We start from the raw sequence: 14,038 nt of genomic DNA on the forward strand, positions 1-14,038 counted from the left end.
CCAAGGGAGGAACCGTCTCTTTATTTTGAAACAATAGCCTCCTGGTGGCAGGAACTTGCTTTCGCCTGCGGGGGCGGGAGGGGGGAAGTATCCGACCCCACTGCACCTGTGGAAAAAGATGAAAGTTGCCAAATCCTGGAGCTCTCGCGCAGCAGGACATGCAGACGTACTTCCCTGCTTTTGCACCCTGGCTGAGGGAAGGGAAGGAGGCTTGCCTCTCAAGGCGAAGTGGGAGGGCCCTACCTGTGGAGCTCAGACGCTTAGGATGTGCTTCAGGAAGGCTGCAGAGAGAGGAGGCAAGAGGGGCTGCAGAAGCTGGCCTGATGATAATCCACCTGACTTTAGATAATATGGGTCCCAGGATGCCTCACCCACATACCTCGAACTTCCTGCCTCCCCGCTTCCCCTGTCCCTTCTGCTCCTCTGGCCCCTCACCTTCATAGTTGATGCAGCCGTTGCTGTCCTCATGTCCTGCCAGAACTGCCTCCACCTCCTCTTCAGTCATCTTCTCTCCTGAGCCCCAGACACGGCGTTTTAGCCCCTGCCTTCCCTCCCTCATCAACCTAGGCCTCTTTCTTCTGAGTGGTACCTCCTCTTCTTCCACCCTGGAGACTTGCCCACAGCAACAGTCCCCCAAGAGAATCCTCTCCCTGTAATGAGCATGCCTTGAACGTGTCCCTGAATCTTGCTTTCCGTTTCACCTCAGTTACACCCGGTGAAAGTTTTGACAGATAAGGAAACTGAATTCCAGAGGATTAAGAGACATACCATATCATAGAGTACGACCATCTCTTCCAAAACCGAAACTCAAATCTCCCACCTCATCCCCTTTCCTCTGCCCTTTGGGAGGCATCTGCAGCCCACACACTTTAGCCTCCACAGGAGTAAGACCTTCAGACTGTCCCCAAGGCTCTGACCTTCTCAGTCTCCTGCCCATGATCTGCAGGAAAGTAATCCCTCCCTGGCTCTGCCTACTTAGCCAAGCTTCTCCTTAGTTCACCCCCTTCTCTCAGCCCCACAGGAGTTCTGGTGCCTGCCTCACCCAGGGTGGTGAGGACATGTCTGAGCTCTGCTCCCATGACTTTGCCATTCGCCTCTTTGTCAAACACCCGAAGCCCCTCCAGGTAGTCCTGGTATGTGCCTTGGTCCCGGCTCTTGGCCACTGCCTGGAGCATGGGCAGGAAAGTCTCAAAGTCCACACGCCGGGACTTCAGCTCTGGAGATCAGAGAAGTGAAGGAGAGGTCACTGTAGTGTCACCCAGGACCCAGCTCCCATACCCACCATGAAGGGTTTTATCCCTTCAACATTCACGATGCTTTTCTGCCCCTGCGTCTGACAGTTTCTAAAGTCCTGGGACCCACCTCAGCATTTTTTGTCACCTTACCAACATTCCTCGGTTCCACCACCAAACTGAAAACCCGCATCGTCCCAGAGGTCCCCTTACCATCACTCTTGGGGTTCCCCAGGACCTTGAGCACCTCGGCGTTGGTAGGGTTCTGGCCCAGGGCCCTCATCACATCCCCACACTGGCTGTACTGGATCTTTCCATCCCCTACTCGGTCAAACAGCTCGAAGGCCTCCTTGAACTCTGAAGTATAAGGAGGGGTCAGTGTTGACAAGGGGTCCCATCACCACCAGGAGAAAGGAGATTCAGAAACTATGTGCTTGAGCTGAGCAGAACGGGGAACACAAAGAGTACTAGTGTGGGAGTTTTCAAGGTCAGGAATGGAGTTAGGGGAATAGAAGGAGGATCTGAAGAGGGACTTGGGATGGACAGTGGGCTCAGGGGCTTCGCCTCACCCTCCAGCTGGTCCTTGTTAAACTCGATCTGTGGAAGAAAAGAGCAGGTGAGGAGAGATGACAGGGCTCATTCAATTCCTCTCCAACACTCCTCCCGACCAACTGGCAGCCACTTCTGGGGAGGGGGCCAAAGGGACCAGGCTGGGAGCCCAGCCACCTCAGTCCCATTCCCAGCTCCAGACCTTGGGAGAATCCCAAGAGGAGGAATTATTGGGGGGAGGGTTTCCAGGGAACGGGGTTAATCCCATGCCACCTGTTCCCCTCCCTCTACTGCCCTGAGCCCTGCATCCCTCACATAACTGGGGGCTGAACAAAAGCTAAATTTACCCCTGGCCCCCAGCTGTGATTGTCTAACAAGTCTGTCCTCTTCAGCCTTTCCTCCTGGGGTTCAGAGCTGTGGCCTTTAGTGTTGAATAGTCAGCCAGGCACAGGCAGCAGCTCCCTCCCTTCACCTTGAAACTGTCCTCAGAACCCAGATGTTCCCCATCTTACAGGCCCTGCCTCCAGCAGGAGGGTCGGTGAGAAGGTGGGGGGGTGTGGGTGTGTACATACACACACGTGACAACAAAGACAACAGCAGAGTCATAAGCCTGGATGCTTCCAAATGGGGTACTAAGAGAAAGCGCCACTGTTATCCAGTGCTTACCGATTCCCTACCTTCTAGATACCCCTAGTCCCCTAGGCTGTATCCCACCCTTGTACCACCCCCTCCAAACTCTTTTCTCATTTTCCAGGGACTCACCACCACTTTGGAGAGATCGATGGGGGGCTCCTGGGTTTTCCCAGGGGTTGGAAGGACAGCTGGCACTGGTGCTGGCACTGGCTCAGCCTTGGTCTTGGCTGGAGGGGCCCCTGCTGCTGGCTTGGCAGCAGGCTTGGGGATAGAGGGTCCTGCTGGTTTCTTCACGGGAACATCCTTCTTGGGAGGCATGATGTCCGGTGGCCAAAGGACAGTGTGCTGATGGGGGCACCCATCTCTGTTTAAATAGCCAGGGAGTCTGGGATGTCAAGGGGCGGGGGCAGGGGCAGGGAGCCAGTTGGCTGTGGGGAGGGTGAGATAGAGGAGAGATATGACGGCCTGCCCTCACTCCCCTGGCCTCCTACAGTTCAGGACTCCTGCCCCAAGGTCTTCTCCCTTCTGTCCACCCCGCCCCAAATGCTGACCAGAACAATGGCCGCTTTGGGGGGGAGGGGGGGGAGGAGGAGGCCAGAGACTGCCCCGAATGGGGGAGGTAACCTCCAGGGTGAGGATAGGATGCTTGCCAGTGACAAACACTGAAATAGGGGTGAGGCAAAGAAGGGCATCCAGGCATTTCAGGCCCCCAACCGCCTGACTCAGAATAGCCCTTTTTCCTAGCAGCTTTAGACTCCTGAAGGCTGAGGCAGGGATGGGGGCCTTGTGAACTGGGATTGTTCAAGTGGAATCTGGGAGTAGCGAAAGGAGAAGGAAACAACCAGCCCTTCCATTTCCCTCTTACCATGGATGAGGAGCAGGGTAGTTGGCCCCACAGCCTAATAATCCTTAATACCTCAAGTCCCTAACCCCCTACCTCCCAGCCCAGAACTGGAACTTTGCACAATATAGAGAAAGAATAGCAACAGAAGAGTGTGACCCCCACCCCCCGCATTGTACCCTGTGTCCAGTGTTGTTTTAGAGGTGGGGATGAAGGCAAGGATCAAGGAACGAACCTTGTCCACAAGCTTATGGTCATTCAAGTCAGACAAAGGTAGGGTGCCTGCTGAACCTGCAGGGACTCCGTGGTGGCACCTGGGGGGAAGGGCAGGCTCTGAGAGGCAAAGGGCCTAATTTCTAAAATCTCTAATCCAAAACGATGCGAGAGGTCCCCTGGGCTCCATGAGTACTCACACCCAACCGGAGGGATAATAAAACCCTGACTCAGTAGCCAGGTTACAAACCTTGCTGGGGGCGCTGGGGAAGGGTGAAAGTCGATGGGGGGAGTACGGAAGAGGGGATGGGTTGCTGGTTACTTTTGTTCTGGGGGTAAAGAAGGAGACGATTTAGATAGCATTCTGAGGAAGATAGTAGTGATACCTCTTAGGCCCTGGGATTCAGAGAGTTGATGCTGGGTCTCCCACTCGCAAATAAAGAATTTGAATGTCATTACTGCAAATTGTCTCATTTTAGGAAAGTCAGAATCATTCCTCCAGCCGGGAGTACATCACACACACCCCTAAGCCTTAAATAAAGGAAAGAGTCCCTCCCCAGCGCCCCAAAACTCACCCTGCGGGGTCCAGGTAAGGGGCGGAGGCGGGGCGCAGGGCATCCGCGGGCCCTGAAGGGTTAATTCCCGTGGCCTCTGAGCATGCCGGGAGTCGTAGTCCTCGCGCGCCCGCGGGCTCACGGGAAACGCCGCCCTACATAGCAGGGCGGACGCCGGCTCAGTGACTTCCGGCCCGCGGCGGCGGTTGGTGACTCACGGTCGTTGGGAAGTGATTCTTGTCCCGGAACCGAAAGGCAGTGAGCACTTTACAATCCTCTTCCCTGACCCTAAAACCGCGCGCGGTCCCTCAGGATATCTCCCTTGCTCAGGCCTGCGTTACGCGTTTAGTGTGGGCGGGGATATTTTCCTGAATCCACTGGTGAGAACGCAGAACGTGGGGAAAGGCTGCAGTGGCAGCCGGCCGGATGGAGGTCAAATAGTAGGAAGCGTTTACTGCCCGGGGCAGAGTGGTGCGGTCTCTAGCTTCCTCTTGCGGTTTGGTAGAAAGAGAACAGAAGCTGTTGAGTAGCCGTGTGACTTGGAACAGTGACTTGGAACAGTGACTTGGAACAGTTTTTGATATGAACTGGTAGTTGAAGTAAGTGTTAAATTTTGGAATTGAGCCGGGTCACCTGCCCCAGTCTCTAAGTTGAGATTTCTCCATTCTGCGCCGCGTATGCGCCAGCCACCTTGTCGGTTCCTCACAGGTCTCCTTGGAGTGGAGGACTGGGTTCTCCAGCCCGTGACTAAGACATCTCTTCCCAGCATTGGACATCTCTTTTCCGGAGATTGTTTGTTTTTTAGATCTGTTTTTTTTTTTTTTAATTGAGGTATAGTTGTACAATATTACAGAAGTTTCAGGTGTACAACAGTGATTCACAATTTTTAAAGGTTATACTCCATTTATAGTTATTATAAATATTGGTGATATTCCCTCTGTTGTACATCCCCCAGATGTTCATCAAAGGTCTCATCTGTGTCGGGAGGGAACCAGCCCAGGCAGGCCCAACTTCACTTGCTGAATCAGTAAATGCCCTGGCGGCATACCTTGCTGGACATTGGGGCTTGCATGGGCCTGCAGGCAGTGGGTCAGAGTAGAAAACCCTCGGGAGGTCAGAAAGGTGAGGCATAAGTTAACTTTATGGGCAGTGCAGAAGTGATGTATGCTGGTTGGGGAAAGCTTGGAAGAACAGAAATGGGTTGTATAATATGGTTGGTTACAAGACTGGGTGAGGGCATAACAGATGCCTTTTAGTGTCTTTCATCACTTACACAGAAGTTGATTTCGAAGATGTGTTTTATCTGATCTTTTTACTCCTCCTTTCCTTTATGGCTGCCTTTTGGCAGTTTGCCAAGTAGAAGTAGTTATGGCATCATGACTTCTAGCTTTGTAAAAAATATATTTATTTGTTTATTTTGGCTGCACCACCTCTTAGTTGTGGCATCGTTGTTTGTTTTTTGTTTTTGTTTTTTTTGGCTGCGTTGGGTCTTTGTTACTGCATGCGGGCTTTCTCTAGTTGCAGCGAGCAGGGGTTACTCTTCCTGGCGGTGTGCAGGCTTCTAATTGTGGTGGCTTCTCCTTGTGGAGCATGGGCTCTAGGCTCGTGGGCTTCAGTAGTTGTGGCACGCAGGTTCAGTAGTTGTGGCGCACAGGCTTAGTTGCTCTGCGGCATGTGGGATCTTCCCGGACCAGGGCTCCAACCCATGTCCCCTGCATTGGCAGGCGGATTCTTAACCACTGCACCACCAGGGAAGTCCTGTCTTTTTGATAATAGTCATTCTAACAGGTATGAGGTGATACCTCATTGTGGTTTTGATTTGCATTTCCCCGATGATTAGTGATGTTGAGCACCTTTTCATGTACCTATTGGCCATCTGTATGTCTTCTTTGGAAAAATGTCTATTCAGATCTTATGTCCATTTTTTTAAACAGGTTATTTGTGGTTTTTTGCTTTTGAGTTGTTTGAGTTCTTTATATATTTTGGATATCAGTCTCTTATCAGATAAGTGATTTGCAAATATTTTCTCCCATTCAGTAGGTTGTTTCTTTTGCTATACAGAAATTTTTTAGTTTGATGTAGTCCCACTTGTTTATTTTTGCTTTTGTTGCCTTTGTGTTGTGTGTCAGATTGGTTTTTAGTTCTTTAGGGCAGTCTTACCTTTACATTTCAGTAGTACCTTTCTAGTGCAATGCTCCACAAATGTTTTCTGAATTCCTGCCGAAGATTAGAAAATTGACAGGTAGGGGGACTGCTACTGGAGAGAAAGCTTACTAATTTCACCCAGAAATGACAATTGGTAATCTGATAGTGAGGGAAGAGACAGGAAAAATCTGTAAAAGTAGGCAAAATTTTGCCCATCATTTGGCAAAGATTTTTAAAATTGTAATATCCAAAAGAGAATATAGGAAAACATTTTTGTGTAATGCTGGTGGGAGTAGAGAATTCATATAATTTCCTTAGAATGTAGTTTGGAAGACTGTACTAAAAATCGTTAGGGGACTTCTGTGTGCCACAACTACTGAGCCTGCGGTCTAGAGCCCACGAGCCACAACTGCTGAGCCCGCATGCCACAACTGCTGAAGCCCACACACCTAGAGCCTGTGCTCCGCAACAAGGGAAGCCACTGCAATGAGAAGCCTGCCCAGTGCAACTAAGAGTAGCCCCTGCTTGACGCAACTAGAGAAAGCCCGCGCGCAGCAACAAAGACCCAATGCAGCCAAAAATAAAAAAAAATAAAAATTAAAAAAAATAAAAGTCGTTAGGGAATTCCCTGGTGGTCCAGTGGTTAGGACTCTGCACTTTCAGTGCTGAGGGCCTGGGTTCAGTCCCTGGTTGGGGAACTAAGATCCCACAAGCCACGTGGCGTGGCCAAAAAAAAAAAAAGTCATTAAAGTACATAAGTTGACCCACCAATTATACTTATCCTAAGGAAATCATTTGAGATGTGTATACTTTTGTGTTCCCACAGTGAATAGCAAAGCAGAACTACCTTCATTTCTGACAATAGAGAATCAGTTAAACTATGGGGCAATCATTCTAAGGAACTGTACACATTGTGACCATTATAAATTATATTTTCAAGGAATATTTAATGAAGTGTAAAAATGCTTATGTGTTAAGTGAAAAAAGCAGGTTATAATATAACTCTAATTTATAAAATATGTATCTCTGTTATCATGTTAGCTTTTCTTCCTTGTGTTAGCGACCTCAGGCCTTAAAGAAAGCTTTGCAGCTCCAGGCGCCACATCTTCCCACTAATGACCCAAGCAGAAAGGAAGGGAGCAGTGAGGGCTCTCTTCTGTTGGCGCTCCATCCCCAGGTGTATTCCTCTTACATCTTATTGACCAGAGCTGGATCATAGAGCCACTCGGAGTTGCAGTGGAGGCTGGGAAAGTGAGTATCCAGCAAAGAGGATTGTGATTAATCCCTTGGGGCTGGCACACTGCCATGCCACTAAGAATGCTCTGGGGTTCTGTAGGTAGGGAAGAGGGGCAAATGGCGGGTAGACAAATGTGTTGCCACACCCAGTTAACTACAGCATGTTGTTTGGGCCAATAAAGCCACATTCCAAGAGGGCAGTATTTGTAAACATCAGTGACAGTGTACCCATATGCCATCATCTCTGCCTTTCTCTGGAAGAGGTGCCAGTGTCAAAGACCAGCTGTTTGAGAAATAACAAATTAGCATTTGTTTAATTCCTGTGATTAATGACCCTTAGTTTACTTCATCTTTGTGTAAGAGCAACAGTGTACTGAATTGTGTCTCATCTTGTATTTAATACGTAGATCAGTACTTCTTCTCTTATGTATCCTGAACTTGAAAAGGTTGGGAAAGAGTAGGGACCCTTCTGGGATGGAAGAATTTGTGCCATGTCCTTTAGTTTTCTGGAATTGTAATTACTTGGAAGTGATGAACTAGGTAAAGAGTGCTTCTTAAAATCACACATTGCAAGATCTCTGAAGCCAGCTAGAACAGCAGGCCTTGGGCTACATGCCCAGTATTGAATAATAAAACGAGAGACCTTAGAAATATAAGTTCCTCTGCCCTGTGTTTTGGGGGTTTTCACCCCTTCAGTTTTTGGGTCTGGGGAAGGGCAACAGAGACTTCTTGCTCACAGCCAAGGCTCTTAAGTTTATGGGGAGGAAGTAGAGATGGCAGAAGAACCAGCAGTGAGTACCAAGGAGTTATTGGGAAAAAAAATTAGGAGCTGAGTTAGTTGATGGCATAGAGTTTATTTTTATTTTTTTAATAAAGTTTCTTTTATTTATTTATATATATATATTTGGCTGTGTTGGGTCTTCGTTGCTGCGCATGGGCTTTCTATAGGTGCGGCGAGCTGGGGCTACTCTTTGTTGTGGTGCGGGGGCTTCTCATTGTAGTGGCTTCTCTTGTCATGGAGCACGGGCTCTGGGCACATGGGCTTCAGTGGTTGTGGCTCACGGGCTCTAGAGCGCAGGCTCAGTAGTTGTGGCGCACTGGCTTACTTGCTCTGCAGCATGTGGGATCTACCTGGACCAGGGATTGAGCCCGTGTCTCCTGCATTGGCAGGTGGATTCTTAACCACTGTGCCAACAGGGAAGTCCCAATGGCATAGAGTTTAAATTCAGCTTTTGCTAATAAGGTGGATTTTGACAACTCCTTGGAAGCTGAGTTTAGTTCTTTCCCTTGAGCCTTTCCTCTCCTCCCAGTGGACAGCATCTTAAATTCCAGAGAAGATGATAAAGCTCCCCTGAGGCAGTTATGGAATCTCCAAGTTCCTATTCCAGTGACTCAGTTTTCAGTAGTTCACTCTTCCTCCATCTCACTCTCCCTTCACGTGGTAATTAGAAGGGATAGGGCACAGTCTCTCTAGCTTGCATTCCAGGAAGGGTCCCGAAAGGAGCTGAGCTCAGGGTGAGCAGCTCTGAATGGGTATAAAATATTTCTCATGTAGCTGCCCATTGGGTGGGGCCTTAAGCCCTTTTGGATGTGGCTGAACATGCCACTGATACTGTGTGACCCTGTGCTGTGGCACAGAGCTTCCAAGTTCACCAGGTTTAGGAATCCTTTCCCTGGAAAGCCCAGAGGATAATAATCGGTAACAGACTTCATCACTGTGACTGGGAATGAATCGCACCAGAAACTCAATAGCAGCTAATTCACACAGGTCCCTTGACCACCCTGAACGCTACCAACAATCTTGGTGATTGCATCCACAGTAGGTTCTGACCACTAATGAACTTGACTCAATCTCTAAGAAGCAGTCTCAGCTGCAGGGAGCTCCAGTCCACCTGCGCCTACCTCACCACCGTTTGCTCTCACGGAGGAACAAGTTGGTCAGGAAGCTGCACCACGGCCTGGCTCTTAAAGAGAGACTCTGAGAACCAGAGGTGGAGATTCACTGACTTAGAATTACTCTAAGCAGCTACAGCGTAATGTCTTCGGAGAAGGTATGTGCTGACTTGATCAGAGGCGCAAAGGAAAAGACTCTCAAGGGGAAAGGACGGATGCCCACCAAGACTGTGAGAATAACTACAAGGAAAATTCCTGTGGTGAAGGCTCTAGGACTTGGGATCATTTTTCAGGTGAGGATCCACAGCGACTCAGTGACACGCACAGTCCTTCTGCGATTGTTAATAAGATTACTTCCATCAGTACTGAGCCAGGAGTCGAGGTTGAAGTCACCATGGCAGATGTTTTAAATCAACTTTTTTAATAAACTGATAATCAGGGGGCTCCCCTGGTGGCGCAGTGGTTGAGACTCCGCCTGCCGATGCAGGGGACGCGGGTTCGTGCCCCAGTCCGGGAAGATCCCACATGCCGCGGAGCGGCTGGGCCCGTGAGCCATGGCCGCTGAGCCTGCGCGTCCGGAGCCTGTGCTCCGCGACGGGAGAGGCCACAGCAGTGAGAGGCCCGCGTACCGCAAAAAAAAAAAAACAAAAAAAAAACTGATAATCAGTTGTTAAAAATATAAACAGACATCATTTGTGAACTGAATAAAGGCTTTTGACACTTGGAATAAACACCTGATGGGTAGGCTGGATTCTCTGCCCTTAAGGAAAAGAGCCACAGATGATTTGAGTATGACGTTTAATGTAAGATACAGTGGATTGGCAGAGTTGGTACAAAGCTAAGAGATTCATTTCTAGTCAGTGAGTTAACAGCCTAGGCACCTGGACAGAAAATTGGCTCTGCTGTCCTGGGTCCTCCAAAGCCCCCTGTACAGCACCAGCTAGAGGCCCCACACCAAGACTGGTATTGGCTACCTGAAGGCGTTGATGGAATCTACTGTTCCCAGAGTGATTCAAGAGACTGGCTGGCCCTAGTCAACACAGCAGGTGTAATTTTCAGGACAGGCTTGAGGAAAGTGGGTATAGAACTGGACATGGGGTTTGGGTGGCTGTACATTTGCTGCATGCAGTAGTCCAAGAGGCTCTCAGCTGGAGAGGTTAGCCTTTCCACCCTCCCTGACTGCTGTTTGGGAAGAAGGAGAAAAAAGGTCTTTCAAAAAGCTGTATTTGGCATGAGCTAATGCCACTGCCAGTGGCCAGGCACAGACACAGAAGGCCCTGAGGAGCTGGGCGGAAAGGAGAATGTGCAGGCAGAGCAGGAGATAGCCAGCTCACGTCCCTGCCCCAGGAGCCCAGAAGGATGAAGGCCGTGCAGTAAAGGGTAACATACGGTCCTCCTCTTTGGTCACGCAAAGGCCCTAGCATGGGCCTGGGAGGTGAGAGGGCTGAGGGGTGCAGGCTCTGCCCCCGGGCCCCAACCTTTAGGCTCATCACATTGAGGCGGTGATGCAGCGAGAGGCGAGGCAAGGAGACAGAGCAGTCAGGCTGGTAATCTCCGGCTCCTAGGAGCTGCCCTTGTCCTTGTCATCCATGAGGTCATACCTGTGGGAACAAGCAGAGAGGGCTCAGGTAGAAAGATGACTTCTGTGTCCTCTTACAAATGAGACAAGATCTGAGGGCTCTTATACTTCCGAGGATCAGTGGTTCTCAGCTTGGGTTACATCCTTTTTCCCTCCTATGATTGGGATTTTTCCTACTTAAGCATCCAAGCCCATCCCCAGCTCATCAGACACTCACCACTGGGCTGCACCCTGGGAAAGGTCTATCTCAGTGAGGTCCAACTGCACCTGTGTTGGGGGATAGTAGGGGTGAGATGTTACTTTTGATGTTTCCAAAGACCACATCCTACCTTGACACACTTCTGGTCCCAAACCAGTGCAGAGGTAATTGGGTAGTAAAGTACTATAAAGTACATCTGTAAAGTAATGTCACCAGGGTGCTTACTCCCTAATAGGGACTACAAGCCTTTCCACCAGCAACTTCTAACTCTCACCTTTGCCTGGTCCACCTTTGCCCTCTTCTTACCTTCCCCAGCAGCTCACGCTCTCTTGACATGAAGGAGGAACTAGACTTCACAGAGACATCCAGCTTTCGCCGAAGGGCCTCATCCAGGGGCAATTCCCACTCAAACCTGAGGAGGGACTGGGGTTAGGGGAAGGGGCCCTTCCCGAGCCTGCCATCTCTTCACTTGAATGCTCACTGACTGACCGTTCATCGAATTCAGGATTTAGGGTCCTCTTCTTCTGTGAGCTCTTCCTCTTGGTACCCCGGTTCTTGTCTGGCAGTAGCAACAGTGACACGTAGGGGTCGGGGGGATCCCGTCCATTTTGTCGAAGGGCCCTGTGACAGGAGGAAGGAGGTGATGAGGCAACCTGAGGGGAGGGACGGGGAGAACCTGGAGGATGTGAGGGATGGAGTCTCACCGGCAGCTGTGAACGATGCTGATCAGCTTTCGTTCTTCACTGTAGTACCAAACAGTGAGTTTCACCTGGCCTAGAGGCCCGGCTGGAGCCTCAAGGGGACTGTGGAGAGATGGAGATAGCGTTGGGAGGAGGTAGTGCCTCGGGAGTCTGTAGCTTATCCTTTGTATCCTTGACTGAGTCCCATCTTTCCGACCCAGCGCTTTACCTGTCACTGTGTGTTAGGCGCTGCCGGAGCTCTGGGGCTGAGGAAGTGATGTGAGGGAGTCCTCCCCAGAGCTCCGGTTCTTCGCTTAGAGATGAGGAGCTGTGGCTGTAAGCTTCCACCCCTGAGTGCTGGGACACCAGGATCTAGGTAAACAAGAAAGCAGCACGCAGAGTCCTTCCGCTCCCGGGCTAGAAGGACACGACCCTCTGCTCCCGCCCTCCCTCCCCTTGCCCACTGTCTCCTGGCACTCACCCTGAGCTGTGCTCTCAGTAGCACCTGCCCTGGACCATTGCTGAGCGTAAACCAGTGGTCCAAGCAGAGCCGGTCAGCCACGAGGAGCTCAGAGAGGGGCAGGGATAACGAGCCCAATGCGCCAGTCCCCTCACCCTGAACCTGTGGAGCAACAGGACTGCCGTCAAGAGAGAAGTGATTTGGGTAGGTCCCTGGCGATCCAGTGGTTAGGACTTGGCGCTTTCACCGCCAGGGCCCGGGTTTGATCCCTCGTAGGGGAACCCGCAAGCCGCAGAGCGAGGCCAGAGGCAAAAAAGAGAGAGAGAGAAGTGATTTAATCCTGGCATTCCAGGTCCAAATGCTTGGACACTTGAGTGGTTTTGGAGAGACTCCCCTTCGTGAAGGGCAGGGGAGCTGTGGTAATAGTTGCTGCTGGTCCCACTTCCCTGCTTCCCTTTCTTTTTTAACCAGAGTAGACTGTACTATCTTTACTTCCTAAGCTTTCACAAATTATCCCAGTAATACCTGCATAGGGTAGAAAAAAGAATAGTAAAAATAGAATAAAATTGTTTCCTGCCCATCCTGTCCTCATGTCCATACTCCAAATGTAATGAGCCCTTCCTATTTTCTTTGTTCTGGCGTAATTCTAACTAATATGTTTATACCTCTATTTCAGAATTTGCCAACTTTAATATCTACTGATTCCCTGCTATTCAAGATGACAAATTGAGCTTATTTACATCTCTTCTCTACCTCTGCCAGTGTTGTTAATAGTCGCATTATTTGACATTCTGTTGGTTTCTATTCATGTAATTCTCTACTTACTGTTCTATCAACTTTGGAAGGTATTTGACTTACTCCATATAGAGAAAGTCAGCACTCCTATATTACCTTCCCCCATCCTCTCCCCACCTCCCATACCTCTTCACTTTTTGGTCACCCTTCGACCCACTGAAATCTAGCTTCTACTCCATTCCAGCCACTGAAGTTGCTCCAGTCATCAGTGACCTCCTAGTTTTAAAAGTCAGTGAATAGTTTTCAGTCACCTAATTTTACCTCTCAGTAACATTTGACCACTTCCTGTCTTTTGAAACACTCTTCTTTTGGCTTCTGGAACCCACTCTCTCCTGGGGAGCGTCCCACCACCCTGGCCACACTTCAGTGCTCTTCTTCCTCCATCTGCCCTTCTGTTGCAGCGCCCAGCATGTCCAACCTTTGTCTTCTTTTCACTCTACACACGCCCTGAGAGATCTCACTCACGCTTGTGACTGCAGCTGCTACCTGTTGCTTGCTCATGATGCTCAAACAAGAGGGAGAGGGAGGAACACCACAGTGGGCCACAGATCTACCTTCCAGATGGCTGTCTCCCCTTGGACAGCCCTCAGACATCTCAATTTCAAAAACTCCTGCTCGGTGCATTCCCCGTGTTGGCAATGGCACCTTTATCTGTCCATCCACACTAAAACCCCAGGAGTTAACACCTAAGGTGTTCTTTGTTCCTCTTCCCCCTCCATGTCAAAATAACCACCAAACACTATCTGGCCTTTGTCAGTTCTCGCTTCAATTACTCTAACAGTCTCTTAAGTGACCTACCTGCCTCCAGTGCTTCCTTCCTTCAGTTCATTTTTTTACCCTGATGTCGACACCATCTTCCTAAGATGCAAATCTGAATGCTACCTCTCATTCCTTCAAATGTTTCCCTATGCCTTTAGGATAAAATCCAAATTCTTAGCATAATTTTTTTGTGATCTTGCTCTTTCCTGCCTCTATAATGTATAATTTGCCTTCTTTCTCCTCCATTCCCTTCTCAGCCTTAAGAGTTTT

At 49.7% G+C, this 14,038-nt stretch overlaps 2 protein-coding genes and 1 long non-coding RNA gene across 8 annotated transcripts in view; 1 reads left to right on the forward strand and 2 right to left on the reverse strand.

Annotated features, from left to right (window-relative positions):
• Nucleotides 1-4,201, reverse strand: MYL6B (myosin light chain 6B). 4 transcript variants are annotated; one of them, XM_070046494.1, is made up of 8 exons: nt 4,044-4,058; nt 3,491-3,569; nt 2,544-2,778; nt 1,802-1,829; nt 1,446-1,589; nt 1,043-1,216; nt 436-513; nt 1-106 (listed from the first exon to the last, which is right to left on the reverse strand). In XM_070046494.1, the coding sequence occupies exons 2-8, from the start codon at nt 3,511-3,513 to the stop codon at nt 21-23; spliced, it is 768 nt and encodes a 255-aa protein (XP_069902595.1). In that variant the 5' UTR covers nt 3,514-3,569; nt 4,044-4,058; the 3' UTR covers nt 1-20. The 4 variants fall into 4 exon arrangements, with proteins under 4 accessions (XP_069902595.1, XP_030722528.1, XP_069902596.1 ...); XM_030866668.3 differs by lacking the exon at nt 4,044-4,058 and adding an exon at nt 244-281; XM_070046495.1 differs by lacking the exon at nt 3,491-3,569 and having other exon boundaries at nt 4,044-4,201.
• LOC132598005 (uncharacterized) overlaps nt 4,189-14,038 on the forward strand; it is a 14,854-nt gene continuing 5,004 nt past the window's right edge. The window contains exons 1-2 of one of the 3 annotated variants that reach the window (XR_009565614.2): nt 4,230-4,280; nt 9,172-9,589. This is a non-coding gene — a long non-coding RNA (uncharacterized lncRNA). Of the gene's footprint in view, nt 4,281-7,424; nt 9,590-14,038 lie in introns of those variants that run through there. The other 2 variants (XR_011377780.1, XR_009565613.2) reach the window with 2 other exon arrangements.
• Nucleotides 9,990-14,038, reverse strand: part of ESYT1 (extended synaptotagmin 1) — a 14,493-nt gene continuing 10,444 nt past the window's right edge. Inside the window, exons 25-31 of the mRNA XM_030866646.3 lie at nt 12,236-12,376; nt 11,984-12,126; nt 11,779-11,877; nt 11,564-11,695; nt 11,381-11,486; nt 11,093-11,142; nt 9,990-10,897 (exon numbers count right to left, since the gene is read on the reverse strand). Coding sequence (XP_030722506.1) covers nt 10,858-10,897; nt 11,093-11,142; nt 11,381-11,486; nt 11,564-11,695; nt 11,779-11,877; nt 11,984-12,126; nt 12,236-12,376 — 711 coding nt within the window. The 3' untranslated portion in view covers nt 9,990-10,857. The remainder of the gene's footprint in view (nt 10,898-11,092; nt 11,143-11,380; nt 11,487-11,563; nt 11,696-11,778; nt 11,878-11,983; nt 12,127-12,235; nt 12,377-14,038) is intronic.

This window comes from Globicephala melas, chromosome 10 (assembly GCF_963455315.2).
Source record: "Globicephala melas chromosome 10, mGloMel1.2, whole genome shotgun sequence".
Classification (NCBI taxonomy): domain Eukaryota; kingdom Metazoa; phylum Chordata; class Mammalia; order Artiodactyla; family Delphinidae; genus Globicephala; species Globicephala melas.

Coding starts and splice junctions, on each gene's coding strand:
- MYL6B (XM_070046494.1), bottom strand. CDS start 3,513: ATGACCATAAGCTTGTGGACAAG. Junction 1,217..1,445: donor GGGGAACCCCAAGAGTGATG/GTAAGGGGACCT, acceptor TCTGATCTCCAG/AGCTGAAGTCCCGGCGTGTG. Junction 514..1,042: donor ACATGTCCTCACCACCCTGG/GTGAGGCAGGCA, acceptor TCTGGGGCTCAG/GAGAGAAGATGACTGAAGAG.